This window comes from Gobio gobio (assembly GCF_949357685.1).
Source record: "Gobio gobio genome assembly, chromosome: 18".
NCBI classification, from domain to species: Eukaryota; Metazoa; Chordata; class Actinopteri; order Cypriniformes; family Gobionidae; genus Gobio; species Gobio gobio.
The window spans coordinates 26,329,812-26,352,417 of record NC_137111.1 but is presented as its reverse complement, the minus strand read 5'-3'; the positions used below and the strand labels follow the sequence as shown (position 1 = coordinate 26,352,417).

General features: G+C 39.5%; 2 protein-coding genes across 6 annotated transcripts; one reads left to right on the top strand and one right to left on the bottom strand.

The window, feature by feature from the left end:
- Positions 1-122: 122 nt before the first annotated feature.
- pcnx4 (pecanex 4) lies at positions 123-17,930 on the top strand. 5 transcript variants are annotated; one of them, XM_079842821.1, is made up of 12 exons: positions 123-243; positions 518-713; positions 1,447-2,223; positions 5,950-6,132; positions 7,489-8,009; positions 10,999-11,099; positions 12,358-12,477; positions 12,554-12,914; positions 13,927-14,030; positions 14,126-15,279; positions 15,376-15,562; positions 16,963-17,930. In XM_079842821.1, exons 3-12 carry the CDS (start codon positions 1,520-1,522, stop codon positions 17,212-17,214), a joined length of 3,687 nt encoding a protein of 1,228 aa, XP_079698947.1. In that variant the 5' UTR covers positions 123-243; positions 518-713; positions 1,447-1,519; the 3' UTR covers positions 17,215-17,930. The 5 variants fall into 5 exon arrangements, with proteins under 5 accessions (XP_079698947.1, XP_079698946.1, XP_079698948.1 ...); XM_079842822.1 differs by having other exon boundaries at positions 138-243; positions 632-713; XM_079842824.1 differs by having other exon boundaries at positions 143-243; positions 1,450-2,223.
- Positions 17,920-22,591, bottom strand: dhrs7 (dehydrogenase/reductase (SDR family) member 7). Its single transcript, XM_079842828.1, has 7 exons — positions 22,165-22,591; positions 20,337-20,489; positions 20,070-20,176; positions 19,232-19,471; positions 19,011-19,133; positions 18,318-18,533; positions 17,920-18,214 (listed from the first exon to the last, which is right to left on the bottom strand). The coding sequence occupies exons 1-7, from the start codon at positions 22,292-22,294 to the stop codon at positions 18,167-18,169; spliced, it is 1,017 nt and encodes a 338-aa protein (XP_079698954.1). The 5' UTR covers positions 22,295-22,591; the 3' UTR covers positions 17,920-18,166.
- Positions 22,592-22,606: the final 15 nt, after the last annotated feature.

Sequence of the window (22,606 nt, the reverse complement as noted above, 5' to 3'; positions counted from 1 at the left end):
CTACATACAGTTTGCAATTGTGACATTTTATCGTTTCATTACTAATTCCGTGAGGAACAATGTAGATCTAGCCTATCTACTCTACTGTACACGTAAACACGTAACCCTGTGTGTCGTCTAGCGCCGCCCTTTAGGCCGCATTGCTCAACTGCAACATCAGCAAAAGCGATGACGGATAACGGGTCCGCCGCTTTATCCCAACACAAACCCGCTACCCACCCCTCCAACCGTTTTGATTTAGAGGTATGTGAAAATAAAAACAGAAAAGGCTGTTTTTATTCCAATTTTTGCCATGTTGAAAAAAAACCCCTGCCTTCTAAGCCCAAACACGAGCTGCTAACGCTAGCCGCGCTAACCAGTTTATAGCCGCTTCTCCTCGGCTCCCTTCTTTATCTGCTGTGTTGGGAGGAAACCAAGACGATATTATAATGTAATATGATATAAGAGCTGTGTGTTTAGTTATTGTAATGGTCTGTAAACCAGTTGTCACGGAAATGTTTGCCTCTTGTTGTCATAGCTGCCGTGTTAGCATGTGGACAGATCATAGGATACAAGTCAACACGACTGCATTAAAAACCAAAATCTGAGGATTATGACTACAAATCAAAGGATAAAAGCACATAATTCACAGGATAAACGGCGGTGGTTTGATGCTGATTGACTCCGGATCATCTCTCTGCTTGTTATTTTGCTCGTGCAACATCAACAAACAGGTAACGTAAACTGGGAATCAAGTGAGAGAAAAAATACACAGATGCTTTGAGCTTAAGCTTATTGTTCAGGCAAGACACCACAGGTGAATACGGTAAAAATATATCAACATTATTCCCCAGTTGATTAATCACACAATTATTTTTGTATTTCAAGTTTTCTGAAATCTTAAATATGCTGTTAAATGTGTTAAATAATTATACAATTGAATATGCACGAATTTACATACATTTTCCAGAACAGAAATCTGATTATTGGATAAAGCCAGGTTCCAAATTCATGTTTCATTTTGTTCAGAGGGGTTTTTAGATAACAAATTTTATCTCGTCATAAATCACAAAATACCATCAACAGAAAAACATATTTTAGGAATAAAATTATATATAAACAAAACAGCTGAAGTGGAGATTTCTGGCTTAGTGCAGGACAAAAAAAAATTATTTAAAGGATATGTATTGTAATTTAAGTCTACAGATGCAAGTAGATTAAGTGTAATAAAATAAACACTTAAATGTGTATTTGTGGTTTGTTTTTCCACTAATCTCGAGACGTTATGAAAGCAAAATAGCCCAAAATTACAATATTAATCAGTGCAAAAAACTATGTTTTTGTCTGCAGTGTCTTGCCTTATATATCAAACAGAAGACTTTGAGATCAGTTTTCATAATAAACTGCTCTTTTCCATCTATATCCTATGAAAAATGAGTGTATATTGTAGTGTTTGTGTGTTTCCAGCAGGGCATGTGTGTGTGTTCCAGAGCAGCTGGGGGGAGATGACCGAGTCTGTCCCTCCCGCGCTGCGTTCATCATGGGGCCTGATGTGCCCCTGCTCAACGACTACAAGCAGGAGTTCTTCTGGAAGCGTTTCCCTCAGACTGTCTTAGGGGGGCCGAGGCTGAAACTCGGTTTCTGCGCCCCACCATATGTCTATGTGCACCAGCTGGTGTTATTCCTGACACCATGGCTGTTGGGAGGCATCGGGACCCTCCTGTACCAGCTGAGGGTGCTGGATGAAGTCTTTGCGGGCGTTGTTTCGGGTGTGCTCATGCTGGGTGTGGGTGCCACCCTTCAGGGACTAGCACGGTGTGTGGCACGTAGGACAGGATTGGTACAAAGGCTGGCTGCTTCCAATAACATCCTTGCAGACGAAGAAGAGGTGGAGTTTACTCACTGTGTGGCCCCTGAGACGGTACGATTTGTAGTGCCTGGAAAGAAGTTTGTGGGTAATATAGTTTTGCACACCTTTCTTGCCGGCGCACTCTGTGGGTTGTCCACATGGTACCTGCTGCCGGACAGACTGAGCAGCCTGTATGTGCACACGGGTGCAGGACTGGGAGCTGTCGTACCTTTGTTTGCCCTGAGCTGGGTGACTGTCTGTATCGGGGAGTATTCGCTCATCGTCAACACGGCTACAGAAACGGCAACGTTTCAGCCGCAGGACACGTATGAGATCACGCCGCTAAACAGACCGCTCTACATACTCGCTTTCATCGCCGTGGACCTGGCTCTAAGGTACAAATCCACCACTACTCTCTGACAGCGTATAGGTCGATGACAAATAAGTCGGTCCACGAGAAAGAAAAGGAAAGAAGCAACCTTTAAAAAAATTTGTTTGAAACATGAATTTTCTTACCAATATCATGAATTATGAATTTATAAATATCATATACACTACTGTTTAAAATTTAGGGGTCAATAAGATTTAAAAACATTTTTTGAAAGAAGTATATTATGCTCACCAAGACTGGAAAAATGTAATATTGTAAAATGTAATTTATTCCTGTGATGGCAAAGCTGAATTTTCAGCATCATTACTCAAGTCTTCAGTGTCACATGATCTTTCAGAAATTATTCTGATATGCTGATTTGGTGCTCAAGTAAAATTTCTTATTATTATCAATGTTGAAAACAATTGTGCTGCTTAATAATTTTGTGGGAACCAACCATGTTAAAAAAAAAAATCAGGATTCTTTGATGAATAGAAAGAACAGTATTTATTTGATTTTAGAAATCTTTTTTAACATTTAAATGTCTTTACTTTTTTGATCAATTTAATGCTTCCTTGCTAAATAAAAGTATGAATTCCATTGAAAATCAATAGAAAAAATATCAAATATATATTTCCCTAAAGAAATAATTAAATTTGCCACACTACTTAAAGGATTAGTTCACTTTTAAATAAACTTTTGCTGATAATTTGCTCATCCCCATGTCATCCAAGATGTCCATGTCTTTCTTTCTGCAGTCGAAAAGAAATTAAGGTTTTTGATGAAAACATTCCAGGATTTTTCTCCACATAATGGACTTCAATGGGCTATAAACGGTTCAAGGTCCAAATGACAGTTTCAGTACAGCTTCAAAGGGCTTTAAACGATACCAGACGATGAATCAGGGTCTTATCTAGCGAAACGATCAGTTTCTGCGAGAAACCGAGCAGTATTTATGCTATTATTTTACCTCTTATCAGACGAACGTGATCATCTCTGAGGTGAGGTCAAAATACGAGCGTGGTCATAGATATATCGATCGTAGATGCCTCATTCTATTGATCCGTGCAGGCGCTAATGAGGTATCTACGTTTACATCTATGACCACGCTCGTATTTTGACCTCACTTAGCGGAAGTTATGGCTGAGCTCAGAGATGATCGCGTTCGTCTGATAAGAGGTAAAATAATAGCATAAATACTGCTCGGTTTCTCGCAGAAACTGATCGTTTCGCTAGATAAGACCCTTATTCATCGTCTGGTATCGTTTAAAGCCCTTTGAAGCTGCACTGAAACTGTCATTTGGACCTTGAACCGTTTGTAACCCATTGAAGTCCATTATATGGAGAACAATTCTGGAATGTTTTCATCAAAAACCTTAATTTATTTTCGACTGCAGAAAGAAAGACATAGACATCTTGGATGACATAGGGGTGAGTAAAATATCAGCAAAAGTTTATTTAAAAGTTAACTAATCCTTTAATTCAGGGTTTCTTTTAATGGCTTTTTCTTTAATGATGATCTTTCTTCCCTCCACAAAATATTAAAGGGGTCATGAACTACATTTTGTTTTATTATTTTTATTTTATTGTTTCCTGAGGTGAACTTATAATGTTAGTATGATTCTTTTTTTTAATCAAGAATTTTCATAATTTATAAATAAAAGGCCATTTCCTACCCTGCTTTTAGCCTTCTGATTTGAACATTCTGTTTGAAGGGGCGTGTCTGCTGTGGGTCTTCAGTGTAAACACATTCACTCCTATGATTGGCTAACATCTTTGAATATGAAATCCGTAGCTATAACATGTGGAACTCTCTCGAAAACATTTACTACATTTTTACTTTAGCAGCTGTTGAGATTAACTAATCGGGAAAAGGGTGGATTAATTTACTATATTTAGTTCTACTCCCTTCTCATGAAAGGTGGCAGCGATGAGCATTGTAGCCGATTACAGACATGTCTGTTGTTGAGCACATGAATACAGTGATTGTATTCATGTGCAACTCGATGAATGCTTTCATCATAACTAACAGTGCAAACAAGATGTAAATAAGGGATTCGTTGTGCAGTAGACAGCGTCATTGGTTATAACAGGATAAACTTGTGCTGTGTGATTGACAGCTCCAGCGATTATAAAGGGAGCGTTCTTTGATCGCTTTCTGTATATAATTGAATCACAATTTAAATAACAGATTATTTTCATCCTACTAAGAGAAACAATGTGAAGTTGACCATCTAAGCCCTGTTTCCACCAAAATTACCCGGAACAATTTGTCCCAGGAACTCTTTTCCTCCTCAGACCTGCTGCTGTCTGTGTTTCCATCGCGGTCTAAAGTAGCGTGAAGATTAGTCCTGTGACGTAGGACTGCACTCGACTTTCCAGAGCCAACTGGATTTCGTTCTCCGCAAATAAACGTAATAAAGCCTGAACCTTGTCATCGGTCGCATTTTTTAAACTCTGTTGTTGATTCGAATAGCAAACAACTCTACTGTGCGCACCGCAAATAGACTTTTAGGTTGAAATAAAATGCTGCGTGAGCTCAACCAATCAGCATGTTAAGCGCCCAAGTCCCACCCCCAAAAGTTCCTGAACTTTGAAAAAGTACCACCTCGCAAGAATGGCCCTTTTGAGGGGGAAATCTTTACCCGGAACTTTATTTAGACCCCGGTTCCGGCGGTTGAAACACAACGAGTACCTCCCCAAAGTCCCTAGTTCCTTGGGAAAGTTCCTGCGGTGGAAACGCGGCTTTAGTCACTGGTTTGATTTACTGATGTAAAAACGGCAATAAACGATTTTGAGACAAAGAGCATCTGACTGTACATGAATCATTACATATCAGAAATCACTGGTCACAGATCAGGTATTAGAATTAACACATTTACTTACTTGTTGTGGCATTACTGTCGGGTCCATATCTTAAAGTAAAAGTCTGTTTGCAAAGCCTGCGCTGAAATTGCGACTGATTTACCAAAGCATCTACATAGTTGAAAAGAAATAACCAATTTTCTAGCATTAAGATCTAGGTAATGGAAGGTAATGTTATTTTTAGTCCAGTGACCCTGTATCACTTATCTCTCCTTCTCATCTCACTAACGCAGCAGTGGGCGGGGCCAAATATGTGATGATGTAGAAGTAGGCGTTGATCTGATTCTGCCGAGGCAGTCTTTCGTTGCACTATTACGTCATAATGTGACAATCTGAAGCAGGTTGTCTTTGTTTTGGTTTCAATAAAAGCTGTTTTTGGACTAATGAGGAAGTTTTTTGAGTTCTGAAACTTACAGTATGATTTTATAGTACAATGACCTCTCACTGTACATGTCAAAAGATCAGAGAAAATGTAATTCTCAATTCATGACCCCTTTAAAATGAATATTCTGAAATTAGAAACATGCTCATCATAGAAGACGTGTATGTCATTCATTGTATGTATGAACTATATTTTAATTTTTTTGTTTTTTAATAAATTGATAGGTTACAGGCAAAAAAAATGTCAGCGACTCATATGTGTGAGCTTATTCTTTAAACCTGGCATTATGTACTTTAAATATTAATGGCTCTTATGTTAAATTGCTTTTGCTATTCCTCAGTAAGTCACTTTGGATAAAAGCTAAATTAATAAATATAAATGCTTTGAGATCGATTTGAGTTTCTTATTTGAGACTGCAGACTGATAAACCTAATGTTTGAGTGTGAATGTCACTGATGTACTGTTTTTCTCATATCCCGTATCTCATTCTCTCTCTCCTCTCAGGTTTTCAGGTTCTGGTGTGGTGGAATTGCAAGTAGCAGCTCAGGTGCTTCACGTGATGTTTGTGGCTCTGCCGGTGCTTTGGGCTTTGGGAATGCTCTCTCCGCTGGACGCTCTTCTGCTGTGGGCCATGGAACAGACCTTGGTCCACGGCCTGGGTGGGTCAGCCATGTCCACCAACATCAGGTGAGCCATGAACCCTACTCACTGGTACCTTGTCTTACATTACCAGACTTTACACTTAACTCTCAAAGAATATTTAGGCCTAAATTTAAGATTTATGTATTTAAATTGCATATACATTTTCCATCCATATATAATTTCCATCCATTTTCATGGTTTACATAAGTAATCTACTAAACGTAACGTGATGCATATTTGTCAGTCATACGTAAATGAAGACTTGAAACGTAATAAAAGATTTCTGTGATAGGACTCATAAACCGATTATATTTTAAATACACAATAACCAGGTTAATTTTTTTTTAATCATCAATCAATCCAGTTTGTTTCAGTCTCATACATTTTAACTGACTGAATATTGCTTGCTCCTTGAACTCGAAAAAAGCTAGCCATTTTTTAACCATGTTCTTTCTTTTTAACGGAATACATTTAATTGTTTTCACAATGAACAGATATGCTGATTCTAAGCTATTTTACTAAATGCATTTTGAAAATATGATTATTTAAATAAAATCTAATAGATGCAAATAGTTATTAATTAACTATGCCATGCAGAAATGTTACCCATTTCTTTTATGTATGACTTGACAAATATGCATCACATTATGTTTATTAGTTTGTTTATGCTAAAACTGTGTAATCTAATTTTATATGCAATTCAAATAGCCTACAAATCTAGACGCACCCTAGTGGCAGAAAATTTATTTTGCCGCGAGTGAAGTCTAGCAACTCTCAGTAGACCTGAGAGCTGGTAAAAACAAACTCTGGTCAGGCCAATCACAGCGTGTGTAGAGTCGGTGGGCGGGCTTAACATAATGACGGCACGGCACGGCAGAGTTGCAGAGGTTTTGCGTGCTACTCCTAAACAAAGAAGCTGACAAACAGCGGTCTTTGGAATTGGCTTTGGCCGCGACTCTGGAAGACTTGGAGTTAAGCTTTTCTTTGAGAAACAAACGGCACTGAAGTCATTCTTAAGAAAAGAAGATATGTTCGAAGTTTAAGGCGAAAGTCTATCAACTAACGTTAGCTCGGCTTCACCTTCTTCTTTGCTCTGGTTGGTTGGTGCTCATGGCGCTATCCAATTGCATGCAGAGGGAATTTGAAAGACAACCGTTTATCCCGCCCCTCGGATTGAGCCCTGTCAATGGTGAGTTTCCAGACCCAACATCTTGATTTGGGTCTGGCTTGTCAGGCTACAATTCAAATACATTAATCTTAAATTTAGGCCTAAATATGTTTTGAGTACATTAAGTCTACATTGGTGTGAAGAACTACAGACTTTTCTCAGACTTCTGTGGTACAAAATCACCCATTGTGACCCTTGTAATTGTGATTTTCTGCATTTCTTTTTTCCATCAGGCTCTTGGTGATGTTTCTGTCATCCGTGTGTGTTGCCATCTGTACCTTCTTCATTCCCTCCTCATTGGGTGTGGTTCTATTCACCGTCATCATGGGTTACCTCCTCAGCCAGGACCTCACCCAGCTGCTGGTGCTGGTGAAGGGAACCTCTCCGACCTTGGGTCTGGGCTGGTGGGGGCTTCCTCTTTCACTGCTGTTCATAATAGGAGCCTTGACTGAGGCGGGACTCCTTCATCAGCTGTATCTCATTGACTCAGGGAATCTAACGTTGGGGGTAAACTCTGTAGAGCCTTGGGAGTCTTCTGTGGTACCTCCAAGTCCACAAGAGGTGATCGGCTGGCTCCTTATTGTACTCTTTCTCATCACCCGTCTGCTGAGAGAGCTCCAGGGTGCTTGCCTGCTTGGAGGTGCCTTGCTCAACCCACTCTACCCCAAACGGGTCATGACTGCCCAGGCTTTCAGGCGGAAGACTCATGGTCTGCGTGTCGCAGGAATCATCCGGAGGATCTTACTGAACCTGGGTGAGGAGATATTTGCACTGTACTAACCAAACAATCCTTTGTATCTGTCAGAGATGTGCTTTCTGTTTGGCAGCATGGTCTGTTGGAGTGAGATGTTGACTTCGCATTTATAGCACATTAGAGCTGCACGATTAATCGGTAAAAGATCGCAATCTCGATTCAAACACTCACACAATCTTATTCCTAAATGACAACGATTCGACTGTCTATTAAACCTTTGACAGGTACGATCTCAGCGAACATTCAAATCTCCGTTGCCGCTGCCGCTGACCCAGAGAGAGCAGTTGTCATTTATAGGTATGAAACAGCTTCACAAACAGTTTTTTCAACCACACAGTATTATTATTTCTGTGTTACAAGCATTCAAATGATCACAGAAGGGCTGGAATAACAGTTTATTGTTTCTGATTACACCAGTAGGTGGCAAAACATTTTTTATTTGTCATTGAATCAAGAGATTCATTCAAAAACAGTAATGAAGCAAGTCAAGTCATTGTGAGTGAGTCATTAAATCACTCATTCAAACCCATTTAAAAATAATAATACATTAAAATCATTAAATATTTTTTAAATGGACTGCAGCAATTAACATTGTCAGAACCTCTACTAAATTACATTTTATTTTGTTTAGCTGTCTATTCAGAATCGTGGGACTATAGTGATCCCTACCCAGAATCGTGCAGCTCTAGAACACATAGGGATGCATGAAATATTGATACCATATCAGTTATCTTGTTATTAGAATTTTTTTTTACATTTATCGCTATTTGTCAGTATTGAATATGTAATGGTAAATATTTAACTGTGCATGCACATTTTTCCTTTTTCTTTATTTTAATTTTAATGTAATTCGCTATAATTTAACGAGTAAATCTTTTTCTATTTTAATAACACTGTTTTGCAAATCTTTAGCAAGTTTCAAAGTTTACTATGTATATTTTTTTTCATAGTATACATAGTAATGTATTGATGCTTAATTTAATTTACATTTTACTAATGTATACTACAAAATAGTATAGAATTTTATATATATATATATATATATATAATTTAAAAAAAAATGTAGGGATGCAACAATACAGTTAGTCCAGGGATCAATACATACCTTGGTTTTTGGTTCGGTTCTGATGGCTTGTCACATCAGTTTTTTGCTATTCTATTCTTAGGCGACAGGAACATAAAGAGTGTAACAGAACTGCTCTGAGACAGAAGGTTTTGGATCTAAATGCAGCTTTAATGAAAGGGTAATCCACAATCGTAGTTAAAAACAGGCAACAGCTCATAAACAGGCAATCAGTCCAATCAGGCAAACAAGACAGGAGAGACAGGCAAACGGGTAATCCACGGAACAGGCAAGAAATCCAAAACCAGAGACATGAAACCAGGGAAACCGCTCAGAAATGCAGTTAACAACAAACAAGACTTCGCAATGAATGAGAGAGTGAACATGGTTTATATAGGCTGAGGTAATGAGGTAAATGAGACACAGGTGTAAACAATGAGTGCTGATGAGTCAGGGCAAAGGATTATGGGTAATGTAGTCTATGATAGAATGACAGTCCGGGTTGGAGTGATCACGGGCACTCACACTGGTGAATTGTGGCAAAGAGGTTAAGGAGAAAAAAATACTATTTTTATTGCAATTCTCTTTCTTTATTTTACTTAAAAGACTTGAAAAATCTTACTTAATCTTAAACATGTACTTAAAAAAACCCTTGTCCACATTCCTAGTGTATTGTATAATATAAATTCAATATATATAAAGATTTACACTGGCAGCTCAGAGCTGTACAGCAGCATTTAAGTATGAAATTTAATTAATAAATGTAAAAAAAACTACATAGACTTCACTATAAAATATACATTGATTCTTATTAATGTTTTTCTGTCAAGAGCAGTGAGTGATTTTTTCTTTGTCTTTTGTTGTTTAACATTAAAGGGATTGTTCACTCAAAAATGAAAGTTCTGTCATCGATTACTCACGCTCAAGTTGTTTTAACCCTGAATAAAGTTCTTTCTTCTGTTTGACATAAAATATATTTTGAAGAATGCTGAAAATCAACCAGTTGCTGGTCCCCATTGTAGGAAATAATAATATGGATGTCAATGGCTACCATCAACTGTCTGGTATTCAATTGTCTGTGTTCAACAGGAGAAATGAATACAGGTTTGGATCAACATTAGAGTGAGGAAATAATGACACAATTTAAGAGGTGACCTGTCCCTTTAAGGACAAGCGGCATCGTGTTCACTAGGCTGCGCTGGTGTCAATTCAAGACCTGCACGCATCTAATATACAGACACACTGCGATTTTACTTTCACTTTAGACATAACCGACTGTGTTTATGTTAAGCAATCTTGTATTTTACAGTATTAGCGCAGTAAGACTACTTAGTCCAGTAATCACGTGTTTGACAGGCGTTTAGTGCTCGCGCTCAGAAAAGCGCATGTTAAAACAGTGCAAAGCACGCGAATGAAATGTTTAACCGGCAAGGCTTTAAACCGCTTGCAAAAATGAACTTTCGTGATTGTGAATAACTAGTGTTCCATGAGTATAACTCTACCACTAACGTGTGAATGTATGTCGCGTTGTTCAGTATATTGGGCTGGAGGCAAATTATAGAATGTATAGAAAAATAATTAATTAAATGCAAAACCAGAAAAACCGCAATTCACAAGCGTGTATTGAACCCTGAATGCCGTACCGAACGGTTCAATATTATATTGAGAATTGTGGCATCCCTAAAATCTAATATTAAATTGGTTTATCAGTATTGATCAGAACTTTTGTATTGGTGCGTCAATTCAGTTTAACTTTTATTGCTCTGTTTTTCATTTATTTACAAAAAAAAAGTATAACACTCATAATATAATAAAATATAAATTGTAATTATACATAATTTATGTTTTTCTATGAATTGCTTGCTAACACATAATAATGCCTTTATGTGTATAATTTGATGTTAATGTTTGTATTTGACTTCACAGTGAGTCCGTTGGCTATGATTGCTTTCTTGTCTGTGGATGAATCTCTAGAGAAGCTGCACACAGCCTCTCTCGCCATTGGCTTTACACGGGCATTCAGGATGGTAAGAGTGTTTAACAGTAATCCATCTTAAAGCATTTTGAGGACTATTTGCCCCTTAATCTTTGACCCCTGACTAGGGCTGCAGCTATCGATTCTTTTTTTAATTGATTAATCTAGCACTTAATCGATTGATTAATCGGATAAACATTTTTGTGTGTGTTTTTAAACAACCAAAACAAATAATGCATAACCAAAATGAAGAGGAAAAGCAATTTAATTTATTAATATGCACAACAGGTTTCATGCTGTAATCTAACCCTGACATCAAAGTAAATATCTGTTTTATGTAGATTTCTACACCTGCAGCATTTACCGTTAGGCTACTAAAAAATAATATATAATTTCTGGGGTGAGCCTATTGCTATGGTAACCTAGCAACCTGTGTGTGTGTGTGTGTGTGTGTGTGTGTGTGTGTGTGTGTGTGTGTGTGTGTGTGTGTGTGTGTGTGTGGAAGAGTGACACCCCAGTCAGACCAGTTGCTCCATTGCAGTTTGGTACGGCAGAAATACATACATGCATTTTCAATAGAACGCTGCATTTGGCCTGCATCACTTGCATTGTGGTGCATTTGAGGTGAAGCACCCGTTCGGAAAAAATTGCGTCACATCACGTCCCGGTGTATACAGTGAATGCAAGCTGAAATTATTTTTGCGTGGCTACATAAAAGTTTAAGCATATGTGATGTGATGCTTTGCCGCGATTGGTCTGACTGGCGCGTGAGAGAGACGAGGATGCATGCGTGTGTGTGTTTTTTAGGCTATTCTCTCTTGCAAATGAACGTGAATACATTTACTACTTAAAAACATCAAAGCTAAACATATTTAGTCAAACCGCATCACGACATCGCTACAAATACAGTATGGGATTAAAATCAGTGAACATCAGTGTATAGGCTTAGGCTACGTTACCATTGAAGTCGTACTGCTGTGGAATGCCAGGTCTACTTTGCAGTAGACACATTACACCTTGTTCTCTTCTTTTTTAAGAATGTAATGATCCCAAACTTTAGACGTTTACGGGCATATTTACTCTCCGCCATCGCGCCAACTAAATTCAAAATGTATCATGCGCTATGGTGTGCTTCCTGAACATTGAACAACGGTCTGTGTGAAACAGATCCCTGCGCGTATAGTGCATAGGAATTTAACGAGGCTTCGAGGCAGAATTTGTGCCTCGAGGAATTTTTGTAATCGAGTTAATCGAGTAACTCGATGAATCGCTTCAGCCCTACCCCTGACTCCCTGGTCTTTTTACGGTAGGTGTGGCAGAGCTCTGAGGCTGCTCTGCTGCAGATGGTGCTGGTGGTGATCATCAGACTTGCAGGGGGCCACAGAGTCGCACGCTGGCATGAGCTGGGCACTACAGTGCAGCTGATTCTGGTGAGCTAAATGTAACTTAATGCATTTACGGCTATTAAATTGCAGGAATGTTTGTGTAATAACCTTTTTCTTGCAGGTCTCTTTGGTTGTGAATCGTGTGTCACAGTTTGTAAGTAAGCTGAGTTTCGCTCTTACGGTGTTGATTACATCCTGGACGGAGAGTAAACAGCGTCGTCAGTCAGCGGGCACTTTGCTGGCACTCAACGCTGCTCTGTGCCCTCTTCTGCTGGGTGTTGTGGCTCTTTCTGCCCTTCTGTCTGCCCCTCTGCTTCCTCTCTTCACACTACCTGTGTTCCTGGTGGGATTCCCCAGGCCGCTGCGCTCGTGGCCGGGCACCCCAGGCACCGCCTGCCCTTGCCCAGATTCTGTTTATTACCAGCAGCTCTGCAAAAGACTGGCATCAGCTATTAGACCCGCATTCGCTAATGGCGCATTTGGTGAGTGACACCAGCTGAAAAACATGACTTTCCTCATCTTTATCATGTTGTAAAGATCGAAGTGCATGACAAATAAAGTTATTGTCTCCTAAAATAAAGAATCGATTCTGAACTCATTCTGAAACGAGGCATCAACAATTCCAGTCTGACTTCCCTAATGTACATAGATTTGTAACACATTTGCATAATGCAAGCCTATGTTCTTCATTGCCTGCCCAACGTCTACTTAGTACTTTGATCCTCCCTTAAACACTGTAGTCATAGCAGAGAAGCAACCTGTTGTGTTGTCGATATGTCGAGAAGTTGCAGTTATCTGCACTGCGAATCCACTTTGCTTGCACTTCTAAAGGATGAGGACTCGAGCTGGAGTTGATACAGTAAATACAACGCCATTGTTTACTGTTCACTGTATACAAGTGCTGAGGAAGCCTCTGGAGCTGAAATTCAGATATAGTAATGGGCTTAAATGATGGATTAAATTTGTGGCAGTTAATAACTTTACATTGTTACAATGCAAAGAAATGTCCTAAATCCTAAAAATGGATTGACCGTTTCCACAAAAATATTAAGAAAAACTAGAGTAATGATGCTGAAAATCACAGGAAAAAGGGCATTTTACAATATATTACAATAGAAAACGGCTATTTCAAATTGTAATATTTCAAAATGTCCTTTTTCCTGTGATTTTCAGAATCATTACTCCAGTCTTTAGTGTCACATGATCCTTCAGAAATCATTCTGATATGCAGACTTATTATCATCAATGTTGAAAACAGTTTTGCTTAATATTTTTGCTGTGACAAGACCCCTAATTCGATTATTTAAAACATTACTGTAGTAGATGAGCAAGTCACTGAATAAGCATTACAAAAAATGGATTTGGAAGTCGATTGCCTATATAGTTTGTTTTTTATTATTGCTGTAGAGTACATGTTAAGGAACATGATTAAATATTGAAAAAAGCTATTTTTATTTAAATTTGCAGCCCTAATATTCATGTGTCTGTTTGCAGGTTCCTGTACTCCGGGATCTCATTACCTTGGTCGCTTTCAGGGTCGACTTCTGTGGATCTCTGTTCTAGAGAGAGGCTACGGCTATTGCTCTGTCAACATTAAGGTATGTTTTTGCCTTGAAACAAATCAAATGCTTTATTTGGAGGTCTACATAGCACCAGTTTATGAATTCTCATCGGCTGCCATGTTTCACCGCAGGGTCTGGAACTACAGGAAACTTCATGCCACACAGTAGAGGCTCGGCGTGTGGATGAGGTTTTTGAAGGGGCGTTTGATCATGTGGAGCGGCCTGGCCAGTGTTTCCGACTATTGAACCCTCACTGGGGTAATGCTCTGACCCCCTGCTCTATGTTGCCTGTCAGGGTTTACTCTGACGCCCAGAACGTTCTAACAGGAATCATTGACTCGCCGGACCACCTGCGTCAGCTCAACTCTGACTTCCTTAAAACTCTTGTCTGGATTTTATTGCGTTATTGTGTACAGGAATTGACACGTGGTGCTCAGCGGACAAAAGGTCAGACTATACAGACGTCTGGACGCAAATCGCAGAGCTCCCAGCATGCCGTGCCCTCGGAGCCTGATCCGGCTGTGGTTACAGTCGCCATGGACTCTCAAGTACGCCCTGAATCCGCTTCATCCTGTCACTTGAGGGGACGGGACAGCTCCAGCCTCTCATCCTTTGCTGATTGGTCAGACGAGGATGATCTCTTCGGTCCAGTCACCATGCGGCGACCGATGAGAATGATGGTGCGGACAGATGAAGGGCAGACCGAGTTAGGGTTGGGAGTGTCTCTTCCAGGTTCTGTTGAAATTCACAGCCTGTATGAGAGCATGGCCCTGTCTTCTCTCCCTACCCTTAGACCTCTGGGTCTTGGTCTGGGTTTGGGACTTGGCCTGCCCATCGTAGATAAAGGGAAAGATAAAATCCCTGCACGCACTTCGACCACCGTCCCGAGTAACTCCCAGCCTCTCCATTTCACTAGCCCTCACTCAGAGCTCTTCTCTCTGCCTGAAGAGTGGCGGACCGCCCAATTGACTCCCTCCAAACTCCAGGTACTGCGACCCTGCTTCCCAGAGGCCTGGTTCTGCTTCTGTTTGTCCCAGCTGGTGGTGGAGAGCTTTGGGGAGGGAGAGTTTGAGCAGGTGACACTTGGTTTGCAGGAGGACCGTGCCCTGCGGGAGCTTTATACCCAGGTGGTGCTATCATGCTGTGTGGCACTGGGGGCAGATGCTCAGGTGTTCAGCCCCAATCTGCTGTTCAGGCTGTATTGCGGGGACGGCCCCTGGACCGAGGGACTTGAGTGGCTCCGAGCCAATAAAGAGCTGCATCAGCTCGCGCTCAGGGCTTTCAGGTAACAGACAAGCAAGATTCAGTTCACATTTTACATCAGAAAGTGGCCTTACATTTCCTAAAACGTGACCGCTGTTGATTCATTCTGTGTGTGCAGGTACAGTGTAAAACTGTTGGTAGATCAGGCATCTCTTGGTCCGGTAGAGAGTCTGGATGAGCTATACACAACTTTACAGGATTACCATGACAACTGGTTCATCGGCCTGGTAACAGACCACAGTTGGCAAGACAGTGTTGTACAAGAGAAGCCCTTCCTATTCTCTCTCGGACATGATCTCACCATGGTAAGCGCCATATTTACTGGAATGTAACTGTGGTTACCAGGCAGTAACTGTTAGACTGTGTCATAACCAGGTGTGATGCAATAAACAAAATCTAAACTCCTGAGTAAATTAGTTTGAACTAGTCATGATGTTGCTGCTTTCTACTGTGAAATTGTGCTGGCTAGGCCTGGCCTGTTGTGTTGGAAAGGAATTCTGGGTTACACTTTATTTTAAGGTGACGTAGTTACATTGTACTTACTCAAATAAGTACTGAGTAATATTAATTAACTACATGTACAATCAAGTTATGGTTAGAGTTTGGTTTAGGGTTAATTACTTGTAATTATGCATAATTTACTGTTATTGCTATAGTACATGTAGTAACACGTAACTACGTCATCTTAAAGGGTTAGTTCACCCAAAAATGAAAATTCTGTCATTAATTACTTCCCCTCATGTCGTTCGACACCCGTAAGACCTCCGTTCATCTTCGGAACACAAATGAAGATATTTTAGTTGAAATCCGATGGCTCAGAAAGGCCATTGGCAGCAACGAAATTTACACTCACAAGACCCATAAAAGGTACTAAAGACGTCGTTACAAAGTCCATCTCACTACAGTGGTTCTACAGTAATTTTATGAAGCGACGAGAATATTTTTTGTGCGAAAAAAAAAAATCTAAATAACGACTTTATTCAACAAGTTTCTGTCTTCCGCCTAGGTCTTTGATGTGAACTCCCGTTTTGAAGCACCACGACGCATGCTTGAGAATAGAGCCGGCGTTCCGACACATGACCCGGAAGCGAGGAGCTTTGTTTACAAGCAGAGGAAGACGTGCCGTATCTAAGCTGTTGAATTCTACATTGATCATGCTTTAGGTCTTGGCGTAGTGGTCAAAATGGTGCCAAAGTGTGCATTTCCTGGATGCCCGAACCGCCGGCGCTATGTCGTATTCTCGCACATGCGTCGTGGTGCTTCGTGAGTTCACGTCAAAGGCCTAGGCGTAAGACAGAAACTTGTTGAATAAAGTCATTATTTATTTAGTCTTTTATTTCGTTGCTGCCAATGGAGGCCTTTCTGAGCCATCGGATTTAAACTAAAATATCTTCATTTGTGTTCCGAAGATGAACGAAGGTCTTACGGGTGTCGAACGACATGAGGGGAAGTAATTAATGACAGAATTTTCATTTTTGTTGTGCTGCTTAAATTCACATTTAGCATTTTAAACAAGTGATTTTAGTTTTAATTTATTAAGACAAAATGTTGAAGAATAGGTCATAACATACCGATATGGGCTAGAATTTTAATATTAGTCTAGCCCTGCTCTTCATACATGATCATTTTCCTTGAGTTTACAACTTGAATTTCTTAAAGTTGATCATTTACAGATGTGTTATTACATTTTCTCTGTTTTTCACAGGGGGCGTATACAAGCCGTGTGTTGTCTCTGCAAGAGAATCTGGTCCAGGTGGGAGTTTTGAATGAAGAGGGTGTGAGGGGCCAGTGGGCCAACCTGTCATGGGAGCTACTCTATGCCACTAACGACGACGAGGAGCGCTACAGCATTCAGGCCCATCCTGTGATGCTGAGGAACCTGACTGTTCAAGCAGCTGACCCACCTCTGGGATACCCTATCTACTCATCCCCGCCCATCCACTTGCGCTGCTTATGATCGTCACCTGCCCCACTTTTCATTTGTTCCCCCACACCCCTCCTGAGGTCAGCACACACACTGATGCTACCAGCCCATGAATTTCACAGTCAGATGTTTTTACATTCAGTTTCAGCTTTGTACAGGGTACAGTGAGTTATTTTATTAAATGTATTTATGAAGCACTTGAAATTGCTACTGTCGTAGTGACATTTGGCTTCTGAAAGAAATGCATGAATTATGAATGTCAGCAGAATGAAGAATGGAATGTAGTAAATGGGATCTGTTTGACGATCAGCAAAATCCTCCACACAATAAAACTGTAAACTCATTCAGACGCAGAGCCCGGGTTTATTATTTTCTCTGGGAAGTGTACTCTATTTTCCTTTACAATGGACCTCACCTCTGGATGTCCTTGACTGAATCTCACCTCACACTGAGCTTCCATTTCACATTTTATTTAATTACATTTTTCCACTTTCTTGTTAAGCATCATTCAAGAGCCTCGAGGAAAAAAAAAAAAGAAGCAGGAAAACCGTGTTAAAAAGCCTGTTCGTCATACTCAAGTATGTGCCTTGGTTACTATTTTCAGTGGTTATGATTTTTTTTTTATGTGACCACCTTGTGTTAAAAATATCAAGGTAAATTGGCTCTTGCACCTATGCTCATCCTACTTGGGCTCGGTCTTTGTATGATTGTGTAATTTTATGTATAGAAAAAATACAGATGTTTTGTATAAACCGTTTTCTGTCGGTTTTGTTCACACAAACTTAATGTTACACAATGTATTACATTTTAATACAAAAAACACAGAATACATAAATCACCTTTTTATTGAAATTAGCCTTTATTTACACAGCAAGCAAAATGTTTCATATTTAATGACATACTGAAATAGTGACGCTGTTCAGAAAGTTTCACCAGGTCCTTCTGCAAAGGAATGCACAAATCACCGATACTCGAAAAGAGGTTTTCAAGTTGTCTTGACCTTTGGATCGCTGAAGTATGCAGAGTCTGCATCCTAGGAAAGAGAAGATCATTCCAAAAAGATATTAATGCGATTTTTTAAGTACGGTAATCAAACCAGTTCAGTGATCTGTTTCCAGCCAGCTCCCCGTACTCACCAGTCCGGCTTTGAAGTTCTTCACACGTTTTCTGCCTAGAACTTTAGTCGTGTACCAGGCCAGAGTAGGAGTGTACTGCCACAAATAGCAGAAGAGTAGAAAGGGCTGCTCAGCAATCCACATCTCTTTCACATGGTTGGCCAGACCTACCAGAGTGAGGTGAACACAGCGCTCTGTGGACATCTTATGTGTCTGATCACCAGCTGTGGCCACAGGCTGCAGACAAAAACAAATACTTTTTTAGCTAAGCAAATGCAAGACACACTAAGGCCTGGTTTCACAGGAAGTGCTTAGATTAGGCCTTTGTTCAGTTAGGACATTTAAGTAGCTTTTATTAATGTGCCTTAGAAAAAAAACATGTGGTGTGAATCTAGAGACAAAACAATGGCACTGGCATATTTTAAGACATGTCAGTGCAAGTTGATTTAAGATAAAAAGCTCAAATCTGCATTTTAGTCCGGGACTAAGCTTAAACCATGTCTGTGAAACCAGGGGAGAAGTATTTTGATTTAATTTTGTGTAGTGCAGCAGATTATTGTCATTACAGTATTTATATACCATTAAAGTTTTTATTCATAATTTAATTCACTTTCATTTAAATATTTTAATACATATTTATTTTTGTTAGTTACAAAGGCAACATTTCCTTCTTTTTTTCCAGCGTTATTTTACAAAACAACACTTGTGAGGTACCTTGCCCAGCTCCTCTGTGATGGCGTTCTGAACGATGCTCGATACTACAGGTCCGGGGCAGACGGTACTGATCGTGATGTTTGGATAATCGGCGAGTTCTGTTCTCAGAGAGTTAAAGAAACCCTGCAGAAACGCAACAAATCTTTTATGACTGTTTTCCAGACAATGTTGCATAAGGGGATGCAGATTCTCTAGGAATTCTGTCTACTATTTGCTCTCACCTGCAGCGCATGCTTGCTGGCAGCATAGCCCGTTGCCAGGGGCACCCCTACAAAGCCTGCAACGCTGCTGACGGTTGCTATGATACCACTACCACGGCGGATCATGTGGGGCAGCACCTGCTTAGTGACAGATACTGTGCCAAGGTAGTTGAGCTCCATAAGTGCCTGGTACACATCCACATCAGCCTCTATGCACAGTGAACGCTGGGTCCGGCCCCCGTTATTTATCAACACGTCTATCTGAAAATGCAGATACAGACACGCAAACAATTAAGTGTTTTTTAAGGGGAAATATTTCTACTTAATATCTCTGACCATTTAGGCATTTTATTGCTTGATGCTCAGATAAGGTACAGTATAAAGAAACAAAATTCATAAGGATAAATGATGCATTTGTTTTGCAGAGGATTATTTACTGTGTTCTACAAACTTGTCTCTGCAAACGTTTAGCTTTATTGTCGTGTAATGTAGGAACTTTAGCTAACTCATGCATTTCATTAGCTTGAAAAAAGTTAATGTTGATCATTAAGTGTGTACATCTCCCTGGCTGCTTTTATATTAACGCAACATTTTCAAAATTTCAAATTTTCCAAGTTTCACGTCTCGTTTTTTTTGTATTGTTCCAAGTATGAATGTTGCAGCAGTGCATAATTTCCTTCTTAGGTAGTTAATATTCCTAAATCTGATCTAATATTATAGTTAGTTAATATTCCTTAGGTAGGAAATGTCCAAATTAACACTTTATTTTGGTGTCAGTACCATTACTGAAATATAAATCCATAAGAAACAATAAAAGAAACACTCTGAAGATTGGATATGAAATACTGATGGCATTTACATCACCAAAGTGCTTCAGAACTGCACCAGTTTTTTCTTGATGTGATGCACGGTCCAACAAATCGAGTGGAAGAACAAGAATATCGCCATCCTTTAAAGACGAGCGCTCTAACAAAAAAATACATTTTGGGGTCAGTAGGTCATGGTGAATGCTTTTAGTACAAAACTGTAGTCAGGTATTCCCAGCAAAGATACTTGTGTACACATTCAGGGCCACACTTAATTGACCTCTGAGGATCTCTCAGAAATTTCATGAGACTGTCCATACCTAAGCAAATGCGCTTCACCCTCTCCAGCTCATTCTCCCTGCGGGCAGACAGCACTAGCCGAGCACCGAGCGCAGCGAGCTGAAGGGACAACTCCTCCCCGATGCCACTGGAGGCTCCGGTAATCCACACGACTTTGCCTCGCAACTTTGACTCTATGAAATGAAAACAAACAACAACTTTTATTTAAATTATGTATTTATTTGTGAATAAAGGTATAGTAATGGAAGGAATGCAAGAACATAGTAGCATTGTAAACTCAGTGAATAGGTCAGTCTAACAAAAAAAATGCTTTTTCATGTTTTTTACATAAAGAAATTTGTGTAAGGGTTTAAACACATTGGATAAATGTTTTTTTTTTTTTTTTTTTTACAATTGCTAGGACACATTTCTCAATACTTCGGTCACCTTCAGTCTGTGGGCTAAACTGAGGATCTATCACTGCTTTGGCACAAAATGCATTCAACGACTACTTCAAAACACATGAATTAATTATTTTCTACATTCTTACAAACTCTTTTCGAAACTGTTAAACGAATAATGATTAAAACAGCAGTTTGCTACATTTTGAAATACCGTTCTGAATTTAAAAAATGAAATACTATCAAAACAATTCGATTAGAATTAGAACAATTAGAAACTCCTACACAGGTGTGTCTTTCAATTTCATTACCATCTATACAAAAGGCGAAATACATTTGTATTGTAATGTAAACATGGACCATGTACTGCAGTGAATCATAAACAGTAGAGAGCAATTTTACAAAAGCATTGCATAATGCTACTGCTAGTTTTATAGAAGAATGGCTTGATTTAAGACACAAATTAAGTGTTTTGGTGGTTTTATTGCAGTTTGAATGTGAAATTAACTGTTGTGCCAAGATGAGTGTGTGAAGAGTGTTGAAAAAGTATTGAGAAATGTGTCCAAGTGATTGCTGATTGTAAAAACTGTAATAAAATTGCATAATCTCAAGCTCAAAACACAAGTTAATGGTAACATGACTGAGTTATTCTACTTATAGCTAGGTGTGAAACTACAAGGTGCTTAGAAAGAATATCCCCACAAAGAGATATATCCAAAATCCTTGTAATTGTGTGGGGACATGTTTTGGTCCCCATGAGGGAAACAGCTTATAAATCATACTAAGTGATGTTATTTGAAAATGTTAAAGTGCAGAAAGTTTTCTATGATAGGCGTAGTGTCGGGGGATAGAATATACAGTTTGTACAGTATACAAATCATTATGTCTATGGAAAGTGACCATAAAACATGAAAACCCAATGTGTGTGAGTGTTTTCCGGTGGGGACTTCAACTTGAATGGACACATGGGGACTCAGGTCACAATGAGGACCTAAATTGAGGAAACAAGCTTATAAATAATACAAAAATTGTTTTTTTGAAAATTTAAAAATGCATATAGTTTTCTGTGATGGGTAGGTTTAGGGGTAGGGGTAGTGTAAGGGTATAGAATATACAGATAGTACAGTATAAAACTATTACGCCTATGGAGAGTCCCCACAAAGATAGTGAACCAGACGTGTGTGTGTTCCGTTTACACTTTTTAACAGTCAGTACTTTGCCATTACTGTACTTGTCACATATTTCGATAGTGACCTCCACACACCCACACTAGGCCGTTAGAGCAAGATAGTCATGTTAACCACACAGAGTGCAAATTCCACAATATTGCAGCAATGTGTCACAATTGACTTTGTTGCTTTATAGCCCAGGAATTGAACGTGCGTTTTACCCTACAAACTTATTTCAATGTAAATAATAATAATAATAATAAATTCTAAGCGTGATTCATAAACGTCACATAGATTACCTGGTGTGCTGCCGAACCTAGCCGCCCATAATAAAGTCAGATCAGCGTCGGCGAAGATAAAGCGTATAAATTGCGTTAGTAAATAAACTGTGATCCCAGCGAGAATCACACAAAGCCAGCATATATCCATAATTTCTGCACAAGAACCGAGAAACCTAACAGATTTTCAGCTATTTCACAGAGTAGTGTCTGACTGAAAGCACTGGTGAATCTTGCGCATGCTGAGCGTTTGACACTCCGTGTGTTACGACATGCTAAAACTGACTTCTTCAAATTATATTATGCTCACGAGCACCAAGTTCAACGAACGACCCGGCAGAATCTACTGTACGAGTCAAAGCCTTCCGGGTTCATCTTCTGAATGGAACCTATTTAAACAGCCCCACGTTTATTTATCGTCTATCTTTCTATCAAGAAAATGGACGATAGATAGATAGATAGA